This window comes from Mus musculus, chromosome 17, assembly GCF_000001635.26.
Source record: "Mus musculus strain C57BL/6J chromosome 17, GRCm38.p6 C57BL/6J".
Classification (NCBI taxonomy): Eukaryota; Metazoa; Chordata; class Mammalia; order Rodentia; family Muridae; genus Mus; species Mus musculus.
In genome coordinates this window covers 71099461-71125396 of record NC_000083.6, presented here as the reverse complement: position 1 = coordinate 71125396, position 25936 = coordinate 71099461, and the positions used below count along the sequence as shown (strand labels likewise).

General features: G+C 43.0%; 1 protein-coding gene across 4 annotated transcripts in view; it reads right to left on the bottom strand.

Moving 5' to 3' along the window:
• Nucleotides 1-25936, bottom strand: part of Myom1 (myomesin 1) — a 123525-nt gene that overhangs the window by 1460 nt on the left and 96129 nt on the right. For all 4 annotated transcript variants that reach the window (XM_030249548.1, XM_030249549.1, NM_010867.2 and 1 more), the window contains 15 exons: nt 25287-25443; nt 24297-24403; nt 24129-24173; nt 19798-19934; nt 19049-19193; nt 17037-17096; nt 16704-16771; nt 15557-15670; nt 14603-14690; nt 13548-13586; nt 13348-13453; nt 7940-8103; nt 4715-4751; nt 4249-4271; nt 2785-2840 (listed from right to left, as the gene is read on the bottom strand). In XM_030249548.1, the coding sequence (XP_030105408.1) occupies nt 2785-2840; nt 4249-4271; nt 4715-4751; nt 7940-8103; nt 13348-13453; nt 13548-13586; nt 14603-14690; nt 15557-15670; nt 16704-16771; nt 17037-17096; nt 19049-19193; nt 19798-19934; nt 24129-24173; nt 24297-24403; nt 25287-25443 (1346 nt within the window). The remainder of the gene's footprint in view (nt 1-2784; nt 2841-4248; nt 4272-4714; nt 4752-7939; nt 8104-13347; nt 13454-13547; nt 13587-14602; nt 14691-15556; nt 15671-16703; nt 16772-17036; nt 17097-19048; nt 19194-19797; nt 19935-24128; nt 24174-24296; nt 24404-25286; nt 25444-25936) is intronic.

Genomic DNA, 25936 nt, shown 5'->3' with positions numbered 1-25936 from the left:
CCACCACCATGGTCGATATATTTTCCTCACCACAAGCTCTCGATGCTGTGCTCTCAAAGCCCCGTGAACCACCCCAGCCTCTCAACCTCGTTCCTTTTTAAAAATATATATCTTTTATTTTTGAGATTATAATATAATTGCTGAGATTATAACTTTATCATTCCCCCTCCCTCTCCTCCTCTGAACCTTCCCACACTCCCCTCCTTGCTCTTTCAAATTCATGGCCTCTTTTTTTTCATTAATTGTTGTTATATAAATATATGTATACATGCACACACACACATACATACGTATATATCCCTACATACAACAAATACAATGTTACTTGTATATGTGATTTCAGGACTGAATATTTGGTATTGGATAACCAGTTGGTTTTTTCTTCCCTGGGGAAGACTGTTTCTCTGGCTCTCAGCATTTCTAGCTGGGCCTCCTGGTCCTCTCCCTGTCCACTTTGGCAAGCCCATTGCTGTCTTTGTTCAGCTCACATTGGGGTGGGTGGGGTCAGTTCCTGATGTTAGTAGGAGACACAGTTGCACATAAACTCCCCATCCCCTGGCTCTTACTATCGATCCTTCTGCCCCCTCTTCTGCCTGATTCCCAGGCCTGGGGTATGGGAGCTGTGTTATAGATGAATTCACTGGGACTGAGTTCCACAGCTTTGTGTTTTGATTGTCAACACTGTTCTCAACCTCCAGCAGCCACTCCTCAATTTTCCATTCATAAGACATTGTCATTTCAAAATGTTATATAAACATGGTCTACAGTAAGCAAACTTCCCAAGCTGCTGCTTTGCCTGCACACAATTCCCTGCAGATCCACCTGCTGCTGAATCAGCCTCCTGGCTCTTTGCTGCTGACGAATGTGCCAGTATATGTGTGTGTCCCTGAGGGTCATGTGTACCGTTTCCAGTTTGGGGCGGTCATGAACAAAGTTACTATGACTAGAGCACAGGCTTTTCCATTTCTCTAGGGTAAATGCCCAGGGTTCAGTTGCTGGGCTGTATGATAAATATATGATTCATTTTTCTCCCTAGAATTTGCCAGGCTCTTTTGCTAAAAGCTGATGTAATTTTGGCTTACATCCCGCCAACAGCACATAAGTAATCCAGTCTCCCCACACCCTTCCTGCATTTGCCACTGTGCATTTCTGTTGTGTGTCACTTATCACTGGAGTTGAGGCGGGTTCATTGTAGTTCATGGTCTCTTTACCCACTCTCCATGGCTAGGGCTAAACGACATATTCTTGATTAGGAACGAAGTTGGCATTACTCAGAAAGGAGTGTTCTTTTAGATATCTTCCCAATAGATCTTACGTGATCACTTACTGCCTCTTCTGTGGGAGCACAGCTGGGTAGCTTACAGAACTTCCTTACATCTCATCATTAGTTAGCAAGTTTTAGAGACAGGCTGTGTAGCTCAAGCTTGACCTGGGATTCTCTCGCTTATAATGCTGGGTTTATAAGCATGTGCTGCCATGCTAGTTTAAATTAGCATTTTTACTGAACTACTCTCCATTTAAGAACGAGAAAAGTACAAGCTAGAGAAATGGCTCTGAGGGTAAAGATGCTTGCTGCCAAACTGGGTGACCCGAGTTCAATCCCCGAGTAACACACTGTGGAAGGAGTGACCCAAAACCTGTAAGTGCCGCTCTGACTTCCACACACGTACTATAGCACGTCCTCCAATAAAGGAATGCATGCGTGTATAATTTTTAAATGAGTCAAATCATTATCATTAAATATACCCGAACAGACCGGGTTCAGGTTTGGGAATCTGGGGATTACTTGGGGTAAAATGTAATTAAGTCAAACTGAAACTGCAAACATTGTAGGCAGGCATTGTGGAAGACGAGCATCCATCCTTGAGAGCTGAGCTGTGAACTGGAGTACTTTCCCATACATTCTCCCCTAATTGTCACTACTGCCCAGTGAGTTCACCCTCGTGGAGTGAGGAGAGCAGAGGAGACAGTTTAACAACAGAAACTGCTCTCAGAGGTTGAGCTGAAAGTCGACTATGGTATTTTCTACCTACAAAGAAATGTATTGCACAGAATCTACAGCCTTGCTTTGATACAGAAGCTCTGCCTGGCTTCCCACCCCCACCGCTGCAGCCACTGCTCTTCTGGGTAGGAAAAGGTTTTATTTCACTACGGGTCTCTCTGGACTCGCAAGATGTATATTAAACCTATTTTGATTGATGTGGGGTCTGGCTATGTAGCCAAAGGTGGCCTTGAGCTCTAGATTTCCCCATTGAGTCCTTAGATTACAGGCAAGGACCATTCTGCCCGGTTTACAGGTCAGAGAGCACAGCCATTGCCTCTCGGATGGAAGAAGCCAGGAAATACCAGTTTAGCATCAAATGGAGAGATTGGATTTCATCAGGGATGGAGCTAATAAAAACTCACGGGCCAGGCAGCATGTTTCCCTGTAACCACAAGATAGCATGGCACCTTCCAGTATGCTGGAATAATTTCTTTCTTCTGTGGTTACATGCTTAAGAGCTAACGCTTTCAGGTTCGTTTTCAAACAGCCTAGTGGCTCCTGATGGTTTAAAAACATGACTCTAGAGAAATGGCCTAAATCCAGGCTCACAAGATAAACTTTCATCTTGATGCTGGCCTGACAAGGAACTATGACAGGAATGCTGATCTTTTAACCCTGTATTTGGTGATTCTGGTCAAGTGCAGGCCCAAGGAAATAAGACAGAGATGGTGGGGTACAAAAGGAAGGACTATGGTGTAGGGGGTGAACCTTTCCCCATGTGGACACAGGACAATACTCACCTTGCCCTCTTGAATGGTGACAACATCAGGGAGACCACCTAACACCCGGGCCCGATCTGCAAGCACAGGAATTTCTGGTTAATCTCTGCAATGAAGAGAGCCAATGACCATGCCTCAAAATGCTTAATGACACAAACCTCCAACATTATTCTTTCCTGTCCTGGTGGTTATTTCATACTGCTTTCAACATGCAAAATGAGAAATGACTCAGCAGCTCTGGGGTTTTTTGTTTGTTTGTTTGTTTTGCTTTGTTTTTTGAGACAGGGTTTCTCTGTATAGCCCTGGCTGTCCTGGAACTCACTTTTTAGACCAGGCTGGCCTCGAACTCAGAAATCCGCCTGCCTCTGCCTCCCAAGTGCTGGGATTAAAGGCGTGCACCACCACGCCCACCCGGCAGCGGTTCTGGTTTTAATCCTTCTTTACTTACTGTGCACACGCACAGGTGCCTGAAGCTGTACCTATAGCACCAGCTTAGAACTACCTTGTCACATAAAGACCTGCTGTATGATTTTCATGGTTATATCCAGCTCTAGCCCTTGTGTAGTTCAGCAGGTGTAAGCTCAGGAAAGCACAACAAATCTTAATGTAGTGGCTCTGAGCAGGCCATGGCCTCGGTATGGTTTCCCTATGATGAATACAGTTGCATACTAGAAGGGCTATAATCTGGGAGCTCTGGGGGGCTGTGCAGTTGTGGGTCTCCTCTGAGGTTCTCCTTAAATAGCTCCCTTTTCTTGGTTCTTGGTAGTGCTGGGCCAGTCTATCTGAGGCTGAGTATATCAATAATAGGAGAATAGAGGTGCTGAACTCTAGGGCTGGACACACACACATGTTCTGGGTATGACTGTCTCGATACCTGATGAAGGAGCCCTTCTCTAACACACTCCAAGGCTTCCTCTCTGGCAGAACACCATGGCTCCCAGCCTTATTTCATTTTGTGACTCTTCAATCTTGTTTGCCCAATGTCAAAAAGACAGTGTTTCAGACTCCTATATTATTCATTGGGCCTAATTTTCTTCTGACACACTGTACCTACAAGTGACTAATATCTATCATATGGTTTGTAACCAAGGGATTTTTTTTTACAATGTCTGCAGGGGATAAGAACCAGATGTTATAATTGAGACCTTCCTATAGACACAAGACTAAAGTGAAGACATATGTAGATCATCTATAATTTATAAAAGAAAGGAGACAAAACCCATTTTCTATTTTGAGACAGGCTCTCAGTACATAGCCTTGACTGTCCTGAATCTCCCTCTACAGACCGAGCTCAGAGCCTCTCCATTAAGATTTGTTGTTCTCTCGAAGTCAGAGATCTGCCTGCCTCTGTCTCTCAAGCGCTGAGATTAAAGGCTTACACTACCAAGCCTGGCAAGAAAAGAATCCATTGTCATCTGTGGATGTGCCAGGAAATGAGACTGGTGCTGAGTTTGCCTCTGTGATAAGTATGAGGTAGTTACTCACTTTTTTCAGCAATGGCAGCTTGTCTGTGGTTGAGAGAGACAAAGAAGAGTTGTGTTAGTATCATTTCAAGTAGTCTCTCTCTTCCCCTGTGTGTGTCTGTCTGTCTGTCTCTCCCTCCCTCCCCCTCCCCCCCCCCCCCCCCGCCCCGACACACTTAAACACACCCAGGCATTTGTCAGTGCAGGCTTGGCAAAGCTGCTCTCCCAATTGGAAATCTGCTCTGAGTTCCATGAGGAGCTGCATTGAAACCAGGCTGCATTTAATACACAGAGGAGAGAGGGGGAAAGTCAGTCCCCGCTCTGCTCTGCTCCCGAGAGAGCTGGCAGCTCGACTAACAGTGTCAAGTGGGCTCTTCCTGCGCTTGCTGAAACAAAAAACTTTCTGATGCTCAGATAGGCCAGTGGAACACAGGGTTCCAGGAATAGAACTTGAGTAGAAATGGCCCTTGCCAGGAAGGGAAACTTACTTTAACCTCTGGAATTCAGCAAAGGCCTCATCAAATGCTTTAAAAGAAAAAAATGGAGAGAAAGAAAGAAAGAAAGAAAGAAAGAAAGGAAGAAAGAAAGAAAGGAAGGAAGGAAGGAAGAAAGGAAGAAAGTTAGTTAGTTAAAACTTTATCAGTCAGAATTGATAACACAAAGTTAAAGTCACAAGGTTAGGTCACTGACCACCTTTCCATGAGACTGCCTATGGCTTCACATAAAGCTCTCAACAAGACAGATAAGGACTTTCTGTGTAGGGAGTATAAAGTAGTAGGTTTTAGATGTTTTCATTTCAGCAAGGAGCCTTCAACCTTAAACAAAAAAGTTAGCTAACAGTCCCAGTAAAAGTCTTTCAAACAAAGGTGTGTTGTCTAAACATCCTTGCAAGGAAAAAAAAAAAAAAAACAAAACCCAAAAAAACCCAAAAACCTTTTCTTATTAAATTAGCCCTCCTAGGCTCCTGGCTAGATGGCTCAAATGTGTTCATGTTAGGTTTTCTGCTCTGTTTAGGCAGGAGAGCACACTGAATCAGAGTTATCACGCTGTATGCCAACACTGGCCTGAAATCCAGTGCTCTCCATTACAGAACACAGACTGTTGTTTGTTATTATAATTTTTTAAATACAATTTTGTTACCATAGAAAACCATAGGTGTCACTAAGGCACTGCTCACACGCGTACTGGTGGGCCTTGTTCATGGTCCTCCCCATCCTCTGTCCCTCCTCCCTCCTCTCACTGAGCACTGTTTCTCAGTCTGATCTCCCTCCTCTCACTGAAGCAGTATTTCTCAAGCCACAATGGAACAAAAATGGAGGCGACTGAGATAAGAAAACAAGCCTCACAGGGTTCTAAAATAATCTTATCCCCGTGACTTCAGGGTGAGACACTTGACTGAAGTTCATGAAAAAAGGCAAGTTTGTTTAGAAATCCTTGTATTTCATTTCCCACCCCTTTTGTAGCCCAAGAAACACACACACACTCATGCACACAAACATACACATACATGCACACACACACTCATGCATACAAACATACACACATGCTCACACACACACACACACTCATGCACACAAACATACACACACATACACACTCATGCACACATATACACACATGCACACACGTGCTCTCACACACACATGGATATGATTTATTTTCATGTGAGTTGAAGGTATGTCTTGACTTGTGTGGAGGGATCGGGACACAACTTTCAGGAGCCAGTTCTCACTAGCTGCTCAGTGAGGCAGGGTCTCCTTTCTGCAGCTGCTCAGCTTACTGGGACTGGCTTGCCTTGAGTGTCTTGATAATTCTCCTGTCTCCACCCCCATCCCTATGGCAGGGTAGAAGTAGAGATTGCAGATGTGCACCATCACATCCAGCTTTCCATGTGGGCCTCGAGAACCAGCTTCAGGCCACCAGACCCTCACACCCACGGTGCCATCTCCCCAGCCAAGAATCCTACTTATATCTAGAGAGTATGGATTTAACTGGGTTGCACTAATCCACACCCCTACACACACACACACACACACACACACACACACACACACACACTCTCTCTCTCTCTCTCTCTCTCTTTACATATGGAAGAATAAGGATAAAGTCAGGCCTTGTTTTTTCTCCTCTGAAAACTGACTGAGCTTCAGGTTGAACACAGGGTGATAACACAAAACTATTTCTGGTCCACACACCACACTGAGAAAAAGAATGTATGGTCAAACTAATGTGTTTGGTGGCTATGGCAACCTGGTGAGAAGATCCACAGCCTTTGTCTTATGAGGGCTTAAAGTGGGGTAGTTGCCTAAGCTTTGTTGTTAAAAATAGTCTTTGAAATGTTTTAAATCTACCCGCCCACCTGCGGCTTCCCCTGTCTATTGTATTGCCCACAGTCAGATGAACGGTGGGAGAGATCCACAGCGCTGCTTGTACAATGTGGGTCAGAAGGCCCTGCCTGTCTGCTGCACCTTCTCCTGTGACTACAGATCCTTCATTGAGTCTTTGTGGGTATATGGGTAGGGATTGGGTGAGAGTAGGGGATTCAGAGAAAACACACACACACACACACACACACACACACACACACACACACACACACACAACACGCGCGCACGCCCTCATTGCATGCTTAGAAAACTCTTGTCTAAATTGTGAATCTATTCTGAGGTTGAAAAACACGAAGAGTATGATACTCCAAGACTGCATCTTAGTGCACAAGGGCATGAGTCAGATTTAGCCTGTGGTGGCTTTCATCTCAAGGGTTTTATTCTTTCAGAAAGAACAGAGGGGAGAATACAGCCAGAGGACAGGGAGAAACAGCATGCTGATATTAGCTGCTCACTTAACTCTCTCAGTTTTATTCAGTAGTTGTCCACCACCTTGGGTCACTGCTTGTTGCCAGTCATATACTTGTTCCTCTTTTTACCCCCCTTTATCTCCAGAACCTCCCCCATCCCTGCCCCTGCGCCAGGCCCGGTCTCTCAGCAGGGAACTAAGACATCTGGGACCCTCAGTTGCGGTCTCTCCAGCTTCCTCCTGTCCTGCTCAGCATTTCCTCCTTTCCTTTGCTTCTTCTCATCCACTCCTCTCTAGTTTTGGACAGAGAAGTCCTTTGTCACTTCATAGGTGACCATTTGCCTTCTGCCCTTGCTCTCTCACCGACCACTTCCTGGAGCTTGGGTAGGTCACTGATCCCCTTCATAGCCAGCTTTCCACTCAAGCAACGGTTTCCTGGACTGGATGGATATGCTCAGATCTCCACCCCTGTGCACAGTTCCTTTCCCCTCTTTGCTCTTAAGGATGTGATCATGAGTCAGCTGACCTCTTCTAAAACTCTTCCCGTGAAGAGTCGTGCCTTCTCTCCACGTTTGCCGTCTCCACCTGCTTTTTACGGTTGTCTGTCCCCTAAGTTTTCCACAATTAAGACTGCCTTGCCAAGAAATCACCATTAATAAAATGCACTGGAGGCCATTATGTTAGCCTAGCCCACACTAGTCCTCAGCTGACCAGATCTAAGTAGAGCGGCGTCACTCACATAAGGTGACATATAATTAAACTTAAAAACAAGACCGGCTCCAAAAAAAAACGGATTGGGACTCAGAGTAACCAATCAGAACAGACCCACTCAAACACCAACTCCTCTGACATCCCCCGTGTAACAACCTCATTTCACTTTTGTCCATTCTATAGTAAATGTGAGTAAGTACATTTACCTTGTCCAGAGAGATCCACCGTCTTCTGGTGTCCAGTCTTGCCGTCAAAGAGCTCCATCACGTATTTCCCTTTATCATTCGGAGTGGGCTCGTTGATCTGCAGCCAGATCTGCTCCCCAGTCACGCCACTCTTGACTCTGTCTGTGTACTTAATCCCCGTCCCACTGTTAGGGCGAAGAGAGTGTCATCAGTGCTTCCTTCTGTGGACAGCTCATCTTCCCTCTGCTTTTACTAGGTGACATACCATAAACTTTCACAGGCTTTCAGAAAGCATGAGACCTGCTGCCTAAGCCATCCCACTTCGGGGTAATTATAGGCCCAGAAGCCCACCATTTGGATTCCAGGGACCAAGAACTAACTGATAGCCCAAACATCTACTAACTCTTTACAGTAGACTGAATATCAATTTCAAGACCAGTCTTTCTCAAGGATGCTGACTATCTTCAGGTTTGCTTGGGTTTGTTTCCAGGATTAAGAGACTCTTTAAAGATGGAAGACCAAACTAAGTACTATTTTCCTGCATATTTAACACAAATACTCTATGGCCAAACTTGATTAGTAAAAGAGCACACTGACCGGGGGGACTCCTGACATATGTCGCTCCGGAGCTATTAAAGAGTACGTAAATATGCACTTGGGAGTAGAGTCAAATGTGAATGAAAAGCAGAGTGGCTGGCAACAGAGTGAGGCATGTGCTACGACCGTGTATGAAATCAGAAGGAAACACAGCCCTTTCACTGTGAGCGGACCCTGATGACACATAAAAACATGATGGTTACAGAGAAAACAGAGCACAGCCGAACAGTCTCCTCATACTGTCAAGAGGTGCGTCATGAAGATTTTGTGAGACTGTGAAGAAATTTTAAAAAGCAGCATAGGGGCAATGAATGGTGCAGAGGTAAAGCTGTGTGTGGCCAAGCCTGGCAACTGGAGTGAATCCCTTAAAGCTCACGTGGTCAGGAAAGAACTGACTCCTACGAACTGTCCTCTGATCTCCACATGTGCTATGGGATGTGCTCACACACACACACATATACACACACACTAAATGCAATACATTTTTAAAGCAGTATAAAAAATTGACAGATATGTACATATATAAAATAATTATAGAAGGAGAAAAATTATAAGAAAGTACCTTAAATGTACATAAAGGGGCTAACCAAACTACTGATGATATCATATTATAAATGCTTCTAGACACACAACTTTAAACCCAATAAGGACATAGAGGCAAGCAGATCTCTGAGTTCAAGGCTACTGTCTACAGAGTAAGTTCCAGGACAGCCAAGGAGACAGAGAAACTCTGTCTTCAAATCCCTCACCAAAAAATTTTTCTATTTCATAGTATCTACATATGTATTTTCCAAAAACGCATGTAGGAAGTTTATAGCTTAAATACAATTTCAATATGAACTTAAAAAAACAAAATATTTTTACCTAAAAATATTTAGCTTCTAATTAATATTTAGTGTTTTTCTAATAATACTAAATGCTATGAGGTATTGCACATTTAATGACATATCTTTAAATTTATTAGCAATTGAGATGCCATAAAAGTAGGGTAAAGAAACACATCTGTATCCTGTAGTTTTTAGCCTGAATAATAGCTTTTTCTTAGAGAGTGGGACAGGAAGACAGACCTCTGCTTTGCTTGAATTATTTAGTCTTTGGCTGGCTTTCACAATGGCGCCTTCTATATGCTAAGTGCTTCGGACACAATGGATCATATTGTTCTTATTTTACATGAGAAAAATAAAATTCATAGAATTTAATGATTTGCCAAAGAAGATAAAACAAAGTCAAGGCTAACTCCTACCTAAAGGTGTGTTTGTTCTTCTCAGTATGCCTCCAACTTACAAAAACAAAACAAAACAAAAAAACCCCACAGTAGTATAATTCTCAAGCCCTGAGCTTTGTGTGGGCACAAAAGTATAAGACAAACTCATGTAAATGAGACTAACACTGTAGGAAGCGCAGGCCTTGCTACTCTAGTGACAAGTTTCTTAAAATATTTTCTCAATGCACTCATTAAAAAAAACTAATTATGGTTTTAAAAGACTTATTTTAATTATGTACATGTGTTTTGTGGGGAAAGGTTATGTACACCTGAGTGCAGTTGCTCGTAGAAGCCAGAGATGTGAGATCCTCTGTAGCTGGAGTTATAGATGTTTGTGAACCATTTAACATGGGTCCTGGAAATAGAACTCAGGTCTTCTAGAAGGTCATTGTGTGCTCTTAACTAGCGAGCACTTTCCCTAGTCCTTGAATAAATGGTTCTTTTCCAAAGGACATAACTTTACAATACTACATTTATGTATTTAATTATTACTGTGTGTGTACATGTGTGTGCATGTGTGTATGTGTGTGCATGAGTGTATGTATGTTTGTGCGTGTGTGTGCATGTGTGTGTATATGAGTGTGTGCATGTGTGTATATATGTGCATGCATGAGTGTATGCATGTGCATTTGTGTGCATGTGTGTCCATGTATATGCATGTGTGTATATATGTGCATGCATAAGTGTGTGCATGAGTGTATGCATGTGTGTGTGCATGTGCCTGTGTGGTGTGCCGCAGTGCATATGTGGAGGCCAGACAACAATTTGTTATTCAGTTCTTTCCTTCCACTTCCATCTGGGATAGAACTCACGTCCAAGTGCCTTTACCCACTAAGCCACCTCGCTGGCTCCAAGGCTCAGCACTGTGATAGATGATCCAGCTAATTCTGCTCCCTTCATTCTTCACACTGATATATTATAGTGTCCTGGGTGTCACAGAGGAATGTCCTAGGATTTGATCTATTTTAAATTTTAATTACTTCTCTGTACTATTTTCAGGGGGGAAAAAAAAGAGTACAAAGGGCCAAAGACACAGTGTTCCACACGGGCATTTTTCTATTTAATTCTAGAACTCAGCAAATGCCCAAGAGCTCCATCAGATGCCAGTCTGCATGTTAGTAAACGCTAGCGAACGCTCTGTGGGGCCTGGCTCTGGGTAACTGTTTGACTTACCCTGTTCTTTTTCCCTTTCTGCTTTGTGGTGCCAGGGATTGAACTTAGCCTTGTGTATGCTGGGCAAGTGCTCTACCTCTGAGCTACACTGACACATGGTTTAGTTGGGTAGTGCTGGGCTTATTGTTTTGGTTTTACTCACTTGTTTTGAGACAGGTTTTGCTCTGTAGTATGAGTTGCTCTCAAACTTTTAATCCTCTTATCTCCTTAGAACTGGGATTACAGATGTGCACCTGTAATCCACCATCCTCCGCATCACGTGACTTCTGACATTGTTTTTTGAGGCAAGCACTTGCTATTCAGTCCAGCTGGCTGGAAGTTCCCTAAGTTGCCCACATCGGCCTTGAACTCACAACTCTTCTGCTTCAATTTTCTAAATACTGTTATTAGAGCTGTGTGCCACCATGCCTTATGTTATCATTAGGTCTCAAACTGAAGACAAATGGCAAACTGAAGTGTCTGATTACCATATCAAAGCAGACACTGGCTGCCAATCTCTCTCAGCATCAAGAATACCTGCTACAGTGTCCTGGCTCTTCTTAGCCCTTCTTACCCTGCCCTGTACCCTAAACTCTGCAGTCTAGGGGCTTTCCTTCCCAGCCTCTGACCCGTTTGTGTGTGTGTGTGTGCATGTATGTACCTCACATATATATATGACAATCCTCAGTGTGTGTTTATATCATAAAGAGACAGAGGTGTATTTAAATCAGATTAAAAATATCTTCCCAAACTACCTTTCTTTTCTATGTGGCCTGGCTGGCCTAGAACTTACTGTGTAGACCAGGCTGGCCTCAAACTCAAAAAGAACTGTCTGCCTCTGTCCTCCAAGTACTGGGATTGAAGGCAAGCACCGCCACACATGGCCTGCTTATAATGTCTTCTTTTTAATAGATATTTTCTTTATTTACATTTCAAATGTTATCCCCTTTCCTGGTTTCCTCTCCGAAAACCCTCTATCCCATCCCCCCTCTCCCTGCTCACCAACCCACCCACTCCTGCTTCCTGTCTTGGCATTCTCCTACACGGGGGCATAGAGCCTTCCCAGGACCATGGGCCTCTCCTCCCATTGATGCTCAACAAGGCCATCCTCTGCTGCATATGCAGCTGGAGCCATGGGTCCCTCCATGTGTACTCTTTGGTTGGTGGTTTAGTCCCTGGGAGCTCTGGGGGTACTGGTTGGTTCATATTGTTGTTCCTCCTTACAGTGAAAACTTCCCAAATCTTTTTCTATAGCTTTTTGGAATATGCAATGTATTATAGCTAGTCATAGTCACAAGCAGCAAAGACTCTTTGTTATATTCTGTACCCTAGTAACCAATGGTCCGCCTCTTCTCCCCCACATTTGAAACTTTCCATGCATGGGGGTGGGGGTGGGGGGAAGCACAGCCATCAGTAGTTCACTTAGCTATGTGCCCACAACCAAGTCACCTTCCCAAGATTGAGCTTTCTCTCCCCTGAAGAGAAGAGTGCCTACTTCACAGAGCTATATAGCTACAAAAGACCCCACGTGTTGACTGGTTGGTAGCAATGCCCGGTGGATGGCTAGTGCCCAGGGAAAGAATAATATAAACAGCCATTGTTGTCTGCTTCCTCAAGGATGCTGCAGGACTCTGTTAATAGTTTACAATGAACGTCTAAACTAGATTGGACTAGAGGTGGCTGCATCCCCACAGATTTTCTAGGCCATGTCTCTTTTCTCTTTCTGCCAAGGATGTCTCAGGGAACCCAGGGGTTGAGTATACTCTCAGGATTAGGTTTGAAAGTCTGGTTTGATTCAGATATCTATGGAATTCAAGGTAAATATGAATGCTCACAAAGGTAGCCTAGGAAGAGGGTAGACTTCCAGATTAACACAGTTCAAACACAGGTCCCCAAAGCCTTCTGGAGCTGGACAAGCAAGATACAAGATGCTAATGCCTAATTATGTCAGCTGTTGTAAGGGACAGCAACAAGCCAGGACTCCTCTCAGGATGAGACTTCCATGGTAAATGGCTCTGAGTGCAGATTATAGGAACCTCAGAGTCCTCCCAGCACTCACTGCTTCAGTTTGTTTCGGAGCACACGCGCTGACTGTACACACAGAGCTGCAAACACAGTCTGGGTGCTTGGTAGCAGAGGTAGCCTGTGTATGGCTGTCCCAGGTACATTCCAGAGATACTGGTGAATGACGATACGTCCGTCGCAAGCAAAGACATAGTACCAGCCATTACTAGGACGTCACTGTGTGTGTGATGAGAGAAAAAGCTAAAACCGTAAGGGTGGGGACTCAGTGTTCTGTCCTATGCCCTTCAATACGATACCTCTTTCTTGAAAGGGGTTGGGTTTTGGTTTTCATTCCTCCTACTTGCCTGTGGGGGGAAATGTCTACCAGGCAAGTAAGTTTGCATGTACTTACTTGTGGGACCAGTTAACTTTCAAGTCATCCAGGTAATAACAGACAAAGGAGTATAGCCGGATGCCCTCCGCTGTGCTCTGGATTTTCAGGTCTGTGGCAGACAACGCTGAGGAAGAGAGCAACACAGTTGGCATACCTACGGGTTCCTCCTGGAAGGGGCGTCCTGAAGCATTTGCTGCAGCAAGGGAATGGCCACTTACCTATCTTCTTGCATACTTCAGTCATCAAGTCTTGGAAGGCTGTAGATAGAGAGGGTCATAGCCAAAACTTTAGCATAAGTATATTCCATATAAGGTCAAATTTCAAGCTGTTAGCTCTCAAACAGTCCTTGCCTAGTAAAAGCCATTTGATAGGAGGTAAATTTGGTGACCCCACTGATAGTGGGGTTTGTTTGTTTGTTTGTTTGTTTAGTAAAATAACTCAGTTTTTATAAGGCTTTAAAAAGATTTCTGCTTATTTTGATCGATGCTTTCCTTGACTGGTCTGTAACTAATACCGTGCGTACATCCTAGAAAACGTCTGTAACTAATACCATGCGAACATCCTAGAAAAGGTCACAGTGGCATCTCTAGAAAAACTGATGGCTTTGGGATGCTCTATCTTCTTAAGTCCCAGGAAGCCTTAGTTTGAATTACATGAGTTTTCTTATCTGTGTCAATTCATAATGAAATTAATTGTCTCTGTCAACTGTAGTCCCACCTCTACTGAGAACTGGAAGGTGAACTACGGTCTCTGAGGCTGATTGCGACCCTGCGTATTGAGGGGGAAACTGGACATTTGGGGGTGGGGGTTAGAAGTAGATTTGTTATCATGATATATTTGCCCTTAGTAAAAGTCTCTGAAAAATGGGGATGGCTGCTTTGATCTGCTAATAATTTGTGAGATCTCAGATTTCACACATGTATCTTTGTTACTGCTCTAACAATGGGCTGTTTGGGGCATTCTTCTACAGAAGGTTTTGATCCTGGAACATTTTTGTAGAGTTGAAACAAAGTGATGATTTAAATTGAAAACAGACTTCTAGTGGCCTGTGGGCTATAAATTCTCTAAGGATCAAAGGTATAATTTTGATTTCTAGGAAGGCGAAAAGGAAAAATGTTTTTGAAAAAGAACAGTACTTTGCTCCGCTGGAATTTCCATTAAATTAAAATCAGTGGACACAAATCAGCATGTCGTCCATGGGCAGCCCAGCCCTGGTCATAATTCTGGTAGCTGTAGAACTCATTAGACAGACTGCAGCCGCTGGCTGATTCACCTTCATCCACGAGCTTCAATCTGCTCTTATCTTTTCCTCGGTCATCTTTCAGGATAACTTCATAAAATCCAGCGTCTTTCTTGGAAAACTGAGGAGACAGTGAACGTGAGTGTTTGCCATAGCTCGGATTTGGTTGTTACAACTCTGTGTGTGTGTGTGTGTGTGTGTGTGTGTGTGTGTGTGTGTGTGTGTGTATGTGTCTGTGTGTGTGTGTCTTTGTATTTGTGTTTGTGTGTGCATGTGTGTGTGAACATATGTTCATGTATGAATGCATGTGTGCCATGTGGCTATGTGTGTGAGCATATGTTCATGTATGAATGCATGTGTGTCATGTGACTATGTATGGATGAGCATACAACATGTGAGTAGAAGCAGAGCTCAACCTTGGGCATCACTCTTCAGGGCTGTCTATCTATCTTGTTTGCTGTTAACCTTTTACTTTTATTGTATGTGAATGAGTGTTCTGATTGCACGTCTGTCTCTACACCACAGGCATGCAGTAACTGTGAGCAGTGACATGGATTTCTAAAGAAATCAGTCCCGAACTATTTTAGTTGAGAAAGGGTTATAAAAAAATGAACAGAACGGCACTGTGTTCTTTAGACTGGCGTTACAGACAGTTGTGAGCCATCCTGTGGGTGCTGGAAATCAAATCCGGGTCCTCTGGAAGAGCAACTACTGCTCTTAACCACTAAGCCATCTCTCCAGCTACGACCTTATGTTTTGAGGCAGAGTTTCTTATAGGACCTAGCGCTCTCTAATTCAGCTACACAGCTGACCATGAAGCTTCCAGGATCCACCTGTCTCTGTCTCCACGCTGGGATTATAAGTGTGTTCATATAGCAGTTAGTTGTAAGCTGTTGTAACTCGTGGCATGGAACGAATGATGAATCTAGTTTTTGTTGAGCAAACCTCAGTACAAAGCCAGCAGCTCACATAGCCATGGCCACCCACCTCTGTGATGAGCAGGGTACAAATGCCATCCTTAAAGTCATGTTTCTCGTCCACGGAGATCTCCCGTTCATCTTTGTACCATACAATGTGAGTCTCTTTTTTAATATTTGCCACCTGTAAGAGGAGTTATGATTATCCTCCTTGGAGAAATAAACGTCATTTTTATGAAGGTAAGCAGTTCTTATGCATCCAAGTATTAAAGAAAAAAATACTGAATTTGGAGTCAGAGGACATAGGGTTGTAAAGATATCGGTCTGAAATGATTTTAGTGGAAAAAGAGTTACACTAAGGTGAACGCCAGACAATAAGCTTAAATCAGAAGCATCGTTCCATGACAAATACAGAAAGTCTACATTTGTAGAACTGCTTCCTGCATGGATATACTGGGACAACTGGAATGGAATGGACACTATCTTACTGCCAGGCTCACTCCTAAAGGAGCAGAGAGATCAGTAGTCAGGCCAGCTTGTTGATGCTACATTGTTTCAAAACCAGCTTAAAAGTGATGCTGAGGAAGAGCTCGATGTGCCCATTCAATCAAGGCACATCAAAGAAGTACTTTCCAACTTTAAAAAACAAACAAAAACAAACAAACAAACAAAAAAAACACTGTATCTGTGGGGTTTTCTCTCAGATGTCTCAGTATACAAGCACAATTATTCGAAAATCCCAAACAAAACAAAATCCACCCTAATCCCCATACTTTTTTTAAAAGATTTATTTATTTATTTATTTATTTATTTATTTATTTATTTATTATATATAAGTACACTGTAGCTGTCTTCAGACACACCAGAAGAGGGTATCGAATCCCATTACAGATGGCCATGGGCCACCATGTGGTTGCTGAGATTTGAACTCAGGACCTCTGGAAGAGCAGTCAGTGCTCTTAACCACTGAGCCATCCTTCCCCATGCATTTTGGGGAAGGGGCCTTCAAGCTGCCCTTCAGGAGCTCAGGGGCGACAGCAGGAGCCATCACTTTTCCTCACATGGTTTCCCCCTGGCTCTCGCCAACAGAAGGGTCCACCACATTCACAGAAAGGCTGTGTCTGCTGCTTGGGAGGTGGAGGGCTGATCTCTGTTCCACATTCAGTTTTATCTTTATTTCACCTGAATCAAATATTAAAGACACACCCATCTCTTACCTTGCATTTCAACAGCACGTTACATTCACCAGTCACTTCCCAGCTCAAATACTCAGCGAAATGTGGGCCTGTGAAATTTTAATAACATAAGCCATCTTTTAACAAGTTGCAATCGCAAGATCAAAGCGCATCCCTAAATCCTGAGGCGATTTATATTTGAAGTCAGATTTTCTTAAAGTTAGGGATTTGGTTTTAAAGTATTCTAATGCCTGCATATTTAATATTTACTATTTAAAATTATTTTTTAGCAAACATAAAATGCTGCTCATTTAAGTTTGCTATGGAAATAACTTTGGAATACTTTATTTTTTAAAAATAAGTGTCTATTTTTACCTTGCTTCCTGATCCATTCTTGTCGCTGGAATTCAGCTTCTTTCTGTAGCTTCTTATAAACTTGAAATTGAAAAACAAGGAAGTGTGAAACTGAGTTGAGCAGCACAGACCCACACGACAGCCATGGTGTTAGTGACCCACTGACCTATTTTCATTATTATGATATCATAGATTGTGATGACACTATAAAGAGATAGCCTTTGAAAACTATGTAACTTTGTGTGTTTGTGTGTCTGTGAACATGTGAATGTGTGTGAGTGTGTTTATAAGTATGCATGTGTGTTTATGTGTCTATGTGTGTGTGTAAGAGAGTGTGTGAGTGTATGTGTATGAGTGTGTATGTATGTGTGAGTGACTGTGTGTGCATGTATATGTGTGAATATATACATATGAGCATGTATGTGTGTATATGTGTGTGTGAGTATATGTGTGAATGTGAGAGTGTATGAGTGTATATATGTGTGTGTATGTGTTAGTGTGAGTATGAATGTGTATGAGTACATATGTGACTGTGTGAATGTATGTGTGTGAGCATATGAGTGTATGTGTATAATATATGTATATGTGTGGGGAGTGTATGTGAGTGTATGTGTGTGAGTATGTGTCTGTGTGAGTATATGTGTACAAATTTGAGTATGTGTGTGTGTGAGTGCATATGTGAGTGTGTGTGAGTATGAGAGTGTATGAGTAGAGTGTGTGCATGTGTGTGTCTGTGTTTATATGTGAGTGTGTGTATGTGTCTGTGTATGTGAGTGTGTGTATATGTGTGTGTGTATATAAGCTGGAAATAGACATTGGATATCTTTGTTAATTGTTCTCTACCTACACCCCCCCCAAGACAGGGTCTTACTATATGGCTTGGTTGTGCTGAAACTTATGTGTAGATTGGGCTGTCTTTGAACTCAGAGATCTAACTGCCTCTACTTCCCAAGTGCTGGGATTGAAAATTTGTGCTACCACACCCAACTCTCTCCTTATTTTTTTTTTTAAGACCAGGTTTTGGGACTGGAGAGATGGTTCAGTGATTAAGAGCAGGTATTGCTTTTACACGGGACCCGAGTTCAAGTCTCAGTACCCATACTGGGCAGTTGGTAGCCATCTATAACTCCAGCTCACACACACTTCTGCAGAGACCCACACAGAAACACACATTCTCACACTTAAGAATAAAAAACAAATCTCTCCTTTTTAAAGGTAGGATTTTAAACTAGACCTAGAGTTCACTGATTGGCTAGTCTGGCTGCCCACAAGCCCCAGGAAGGCTTCTGCCTCCGTATTCCCAGTCCTGGGATGAGTAAATGTTGCTATGCTGGGCTTTTTATATGGGCACTGGTGATCCAAACGCAGGTCTTATTGTTTGTACCTGCAGCACTTTATTAACTAAGCCATCTCCCCAGCCCCAAGGTCATAATGCCGGGAAATGGAAAAACCGTACCAGCTATTACAAACATAGACAGCTGGCAGTCTTTTCGAAGCTGGTGAGTGCCACATTTTAAACCATGATGGTTTCCACAGACATTTATTACAGCTGACCTCTACAGTCTAGTTACTTTATGTATATATATATATATATATATATATATATGATTGGTTTGGCACACATACAATACTTTAACTTTTTTTTTCTCTCCAAAGTTGAATAACTTACGGTAACCACCACATGTTGTTAAGATAGAGTCATGGTTCATTACTGAGACTATGTACGTCTCTAGAGTTCTGGCTGCCCTGAAACTTCCTAGGTTAGAGAACTTAGCAATACACATTTGTTTATGTATAAAATGACTTAAGTCCAGTCATGCCTCAAAGTCGGGGATGATTCTGGCATTCCCTTAAAGCAATGTTCATTGCTAGGCAATGGAATACTACCGGAAGTATTGACTGGCCTTTTAATTTGATGCAGGAATCCAATAAACAGTTCCAGCCCAGCAGTCAAGGACGTCTCCTAAGCCACTCGGTATTAGTACTGACATAAGTCACCAGGTGTCCCACTGACTGCCCTTCAGAGTTCTTACCGTCTCCAATGAGAACAAGAGTCGAATGGCCAGTTGCTTTTCCATCTTGAATTTGGAATGTGTACGTCCCTTCATCCTCGTCCTGTAGCTTCTCCATGAACATTTCAATGATGCCCGTGTTTCGGTCTATGTGCATCTTGTATTTCTTCAACGTGAAAAAGACACAGACACAAAGCCAAAGAAATCAGCAAGGAAAATAGTTTGCTTTGGAGACAATAACCTCGATGAAGTAAAAAACAACCCCCCCAATCAGAATTTTAATATTTCTAGACAACTGAGCACGGTGTCTAAATATCTTGTTCATGGAACAAGGAATGTATTATGTGGGTAGATGCGTACACAGAAATTGACTGTGACATCTCAACAATATGGTTCCCTAAACAAGACCTTCTCGGTTGACATGCCACCATAGATGGGGCAAATCTTATAATGCCTCATCTTTCAATGAGAGCTGAGGCTGCCAAGAGGGGGAGAGTCAGTCTTTTCCTAGGATGAGCCCCTGATAGGTTACCCAATCCCAGCTGGTTTTCCACATACATACGTACAAGCCACATTTTAGATAGATAGATAGATAGATAGATAGATAGATAGATAGATAGATAGAGATCTGGACATATAGGTATAGATGTAGATATATTGATATATATCACATATATGAAATTATTTAAAATTAAATAAAAATAAAATATCAAAAATAAATATTTTTAACTGAAAGCAACAACAACAACAACAACAAGTGTAAAGCCTACCGGCCCCTCGAAAATTTCCTTCTCGTTAAATATGTAGCTGACTTTGGCATTGCTAGACAGCTTCTCAGCCTGCATCCAAAACCGGACCTGACCTTTCTCCAAAATTTCAACTGCCAACTCAGACTTAGTTGGGACAGCTAGGAAGAATAAAAATAGACATAGTAAGTCACTGGGGAACAACAATATTGATACAGACGTTCTAACAAGTGGAAAAGATGGTCAGTACCGATAGCAATTGTAGACCCTTCGTCTACATGATCCAGGGATGGTGGGCACATTATGGGGGGGCCTCAGACTGACAGACATCATTACAGGGGGACCTCAGACCTTGAGTCACATACACGGGACCTCACCCCTTTTGAAGCACGGTTGTCTCAGTTGTCCAAACAATGGGGATGACGTTATCTATAGGGTACATAAAGTTAACCTCTGGGACTCTCTACCGCAGCTTTGGTCAAGGTTATTCAAGGGCAGTCACAAGGTAAAATGAGAGATAACCTGGAATGCCAGTGTATAGCCCCAAATCTGCTAGTAAAAAAAACAGGCAGATGTCAGGGATTCCTTTCTTTGGGTTTTCCCCCTCCACTCCATAAAATCAGTTACAGATTTATTCTGCTTCAAAACTGAAGGGACTCTTGGGTATTCTGTACTGAGGGGAAGCATCTGGGGGAAGAGAAGATAGACTTTGAGGCTGAAACATGATCTTGACATTGGCCAAGGGGTCAAGGGTGCTCCACACCTGTCAACATGGACACCATGTGCCTTGCTTGGCAATCAGACAGTTAATTATGGGACAACATGATACATTAATTATCAGTAGATGGAAGTAACAATACCTTAGTAATCAGTAAATGGAGGTAAGTTCTCTGTCCCCCACCACGTTAACTGATGAGAAAGGTGAATGCTAAGAAAGAGTGGTGACCCCAGAGACACAGAGATTATCCCTGTGATAATCCCTGCTATTCTGTGCTGGTTTTTGTTCCAGTTCCATTTCTAGGGCCGGGCGTGGTGGTGCACGCCTTTAATCCCAGCACTCGGGAGGCGGAGGCAGGCGGATTTCTGAGTTCGAGGCCAGCCTGGTCTACAAAGTGAGCTCCAGGACAGCCAGGGCCATACAGAGAAATCCTGTCTCAAAAAAACAAAAAAACAAAAAACAAAAAACAAAAAAAAACATTTCTATGCAGAAGGCCATGGTTTTCCAGTGTGAATAAAAGTCTGAGTGGCGGAGATAAAAGTTCCCAAGACTAGAGGTTAACCCTTGCTACAAATAAATCTTGAGAATGTTCCAGAAAAGTCTGGGGAACCCATCACGGAGGACCTAATGTGTGGTACTGTGACTCGGAGTAGCAATGCCAAGTAAGGGACTGGCTTTCCTGGGAGCCTTTGATGTTCTCTGTCTGGCCCCAAGTCACAAGAACATTGTCTAGAGGAACACAGATCGCCATGAATTGCCACTGAGGGAACAAGCAAACATGACATGTGCATTCGAGAGACAGACTCAACAAGCTACATGTAACTGGTTTCACTATTGGATCTGCTGGTCTCATGTGTTCTTAACCTCTAAAATCCAACCACCATAGTACTTTCTGCATCAGTGGATTCCAACTGAATGCCCCAGGAAGGGCCTGGCATATAATATATGCTCTTCTTATTTTGGTATCTGCTTTTTCCTCCAGTTGCTTCAACAATATTCTATAATTGTTAAATATAATGTGTTAAAAACTAGGAGCACCTAGCAGTGTGTTTATAGTTATGGATATACACTTATGTGTGTGCATACAATACATTACCTGTGTATGTAGGACAATAGCAAATATCTATAAATGAAGAACCTTGATGCAGGATGTTGACGCTGTTGCATCTTCTATGCTCAGACAAGCTAGGTGACTTGCCACACTGCAACTCAGCACTAATAATGCAGGGCAGGCTATATTATTTTTAGGTTTTACATCTCTACTTTTTTTTTTAATCTTTTCCTGTTTCCAGATCCAAATCACCTTCTCAGGCAGTTTATTTTTTCTAGCAAAACATATTATTTATAGACTGAAGGCATATGCTTACTGGTTTTCAAAATATTTTTGAAAATGGCTTTAGAGAGGAGAGTTTTACTATCTCAAAGGATAAAGGAATGGGATTTTTAAATTTTACAATCAGTGAGAAATGAGACATGTAGAACCTTATAAATCTCAAGAAAATGACTTGATGTCTTCTTTGACCAGGAGGAAGTGGGTGTGAACTGAGAAAAGAGATATGCTGCTCTGACCCACTGGCAGCTCTCTGAAGGTTTCCTTTCACAACCTCATCATTGCAGTTGGTGAAAGAAAATACTGGAACTGTCCTTTCTACAATGCTCTTTCAAGGGTCTCAGAAAAGCTTCTCTGGGTTGGGGTATGATATTCACACTCAGAGTTTAAAACCTGTCCCTGGGCTCTCCCTGTGTGCTGGCCATGATGTCACATCTGGTCTGCAGTAAGGAAGCCTTGAGTTTGCTCTCGCCCTCTCCAAGCACCGATGATTAAACCCTTAGGCACAAGCAGGATAAAGCATCTGCGTAGATGCCGACCATATGAGTTGGCTACGAAGCCCTTAATTATACTGTCTCCACGTCCACGTGCTCCTCAACCCGGGGAGGCCCAGGCAATGGGAACCTAACAGTGACACCGTCTTTTAACCTAAATATAAACGTTGTTGGGGAGGCTGTTGCCTGGATACATGAGCAGTGTTTCCTAACTAGATTAGTGCTTCTTTCCACTTCGATCCGGCTTGAGCAGAGGATGTAAACATGCACCTTAGACACAGCTTCTGACTGGGGCCTAAGAACTGTCACGACTGCCAGTCCTAGAAAAAGAAACCGAAGCCCAGGGAAACGGAAATGGTTCACGCCGTGTCAGGGAGCCAAGAATGTCCAGGGAGGCCTCCACCTTCCACATGGCTTTCAGAATTAACTCTATCCTCCACAATAGTACTTTCCAGCTTTATGGTGACTAAGCACACAGAGGAAGTTAGTTGCATGGGCTGGGACCTCCTGAAACTCCATAGTCATAAGAAATATAAGCAAGCATTGAGGAATCTTTTAGATTCTCCATTTAAAAGAGGGAGAGCATTCACCACTCTTTAATCTGCTTTCTCAAACATGACAGTGTGCTTGACTGGCCAGTGAGTAAGGGATCCTTTCAGGCCAGCGGAACCTCCGAGGTGTAATTTCAAGCGTTCCTTCCGTTAGGTGTCAGCTGTAGGGTTTAATCTTTTATATGGAAGGTGCTTTGTCTAAGGGCATGGAAACAGTTCAGAGGGGCTCTACTTCAGAATGGGGCCCTTTATCCGGTTTCCCAAGAGTACAAAACATTGTGTTCAGATTGGCTTTGTTTAGAGCTTTGAGTCTCCTGCTATGTGCCAACATTACAGATTTGTCTGAAACGTATAAATGAGTGTGTTTAGAACATATGAGTGTGATCCCAAAACACACGTGTTAAGAACTGAACAACAGATCTACTCATGATACATCTCTGGCCCCTCACACTGCCATGCAGAATGAAGCATGGTGTGGGTTTTCTTTCCATCCCCTTCCCTTTCTCTTTCCTCCTGGTCCCCTTCTCGTTTTCTTGTTTGTTTCTCTCTTTTTTAGACAGGGTCCCTGGTAGCCCAGGCTGGCCTCTAACTTCCTATTTTGCTGTATCGCCCAGAGCGAGCTTGAACTCGGGATATCAGGTGCTGGGACAGCAGGGGTATGCCATCATTTCTGACTTTATGCAATGCCGGGGATCAAATCCAGGGATCTCTTCATGCCAGAGAAGCACACAGCCCATGGGGTACTTTTCCTATGGTAGTATCTTGGCACTTCTCGGGGAAAATGGCAAAGAAAGGTGTCATTTCTATAAGGCGTTTTTGTGGCTGCTGGCTTGTGATATATATCCTAACGCCTCTCCCCATCTCTCTTTCTCTTTCCTTTCTCCCTCCCTCATTCCTCCTTTCTTTCCTTTGCCAGGTTTCATCATGTAGCCAGACCAGACCATGAACTTAGGACTCCCCTGCCTCTACTCGCAGCTCAAAAAAAAAAAAAAAAAAAAACAAAACAAAACAAAAAAAAACCTCTTAGGTCTAAATAGAGACTTGAGGTTGTCTAGTTTGACCTTGAACTTGAACTTTGTAGCCCAGGCAGGCTTTGAACTTGCCTTTTCCCTGTCTCTGCTAAGTAACTAAGATTACAGCACTGTGCCATCAGGTAAGGCTCTAAACTTTTTCTTAATTCCACCTGAGCTGTCATTTGTTCTATTGCAGAAGCTGAGCCCCGGCAAAGCCACTGAAATCTGCACGGGTACCAGGGTACTTACTCGGGAACTTGTGCTCCTGGCTGAGGGCAAGCAGACGTTTCATTTCTGTATAGAAAAATGGAAGACAAACCTTTACTTACTAAAGCAAACGCCACTTATCACACACAGTTGATAACAACTGGGAAATGAAAGCAACATTAGACTCAGGGAGAAATGATTTAAACTCACCCTCCTCGTCTATCAGGTAGCTTGACGCTATCCCATCCGTGTCTGTCACATCACAAGAATAGGTGCCCAAATCATCTGTCCCGAGGTCTTTAAAGGTCATTTTTGTCCTTCAAAACAGAATATGTTTCCCAGAAATGAGCCTGTACATGATCTGTGGGCCTGCCACTCTCTCATTTCTGACCCCCTATACATGATAGTCCTGTCATTAAGACTATCCCTAATGTCACTTGTCACATCCCTGCCTATCCCTACCCCACTGAGCTAAAGATCACTAGCTCTTGGTGTCTTGGGTTGAACATCCTTTCCACTAGGAAGACTTTCTTGGTTTCTTGTAGGATGATGAGGACATAGGTATGAATAGTCCCATTCCAAGCTCTGCTGCATATTAAATACACATCCTACAAAGAGACAGTCTCCTGATTCGCCCTTTCTGAGGAGCCTAAGTTTTTCTCCTATAAGGGTAGAGCATGTGGCAGGTGACTCTGGGTGTTTCTATGCCAACCCTACATTTCTCTTGTCGGAACTGATGGTAAACGGGGGCCATGCTCCTGTACAGTGCCTGTGCCTTCAGAGACAGGCTTCTGCTTGGCTATCTGCTGCTTCTCTGGCACCCAGCTCTTCCTCTGGAATATACAAGTTAATGAATGAACAGATCAATATTCTAGTTCACCACGCTTCCTCATTTTCTCAAGTTCCATTACCAGCCATGCTACCATCTAAGATCAACTGAACATTTTAATGTTACCAGAAGAGAAGTTTATAGTTTGATGGGTTTTCTTTTTTTCTTTAACCAAATGTGTTCTACTCCAAGAACTGCATTTGAAGGATTATTTTAAGGCTTATACTGGTTGTGGATTTTTTTATAATACCAGATGTAGAACAGTGATGACGTCATCTTCTTATGGCATGGAGGTTAAGTAGGGGCAGGAGCTTATCTTAAGTTCTTCTAGTGAAGAGGTAATGTGTCACTGGGATAGAGGTATTCCTTACTTATCGCCTTTGTTTTCGACTTCTAATCGTGGAGAGTCTTCAGTAGGTACATAATCTTTGGACCAGACGAATTCTGACTTGGGAGTCATCTGATCACATTCAAAGTTCAAGGAAATGACTCCGTCATCATCCACACTCACCACAACCTCTTTGGTGCCTAGAAGATCATAAAGAAGGCAGTTGGGACTTGTGATAAACCCAGCCAGCTAAGAGCTCTTGTGTTCAGGTGCCTCCCTTTATTCAGCCTTAGAGCAAGGCTGGCCTGGGCCAGGGATTCTCTCAGCAGTTCAGCTTCCATCCTGTGACATGGAATTAAGTGAATCTGTCATGTTTCTTACGTGGAGGCAGCACCAGAGCCAGCTTTGTCTGCCTGGGACTGAGGAAAAGTTGATTGAAATGGATACCACAGTTGGGAATGGACTTGATCGTCATTGTGGACAAAGAAGTCTTGAGCAAAGGGAAACTGGATTCATGACTTTTGCTTCAGTAAACCCCATATCTACTAGGTTACCAGAAAAGAATAAAAAAATATTATTAAACTAACAAGAAATTTCCAAGAGAAACTAAAAAGAATAAGCACTACCTATATTTTCTTAATCAAAGTCCTAAGTCATTTCCAAAGGAAGCATGTATGGGAACTTTCTCTACTT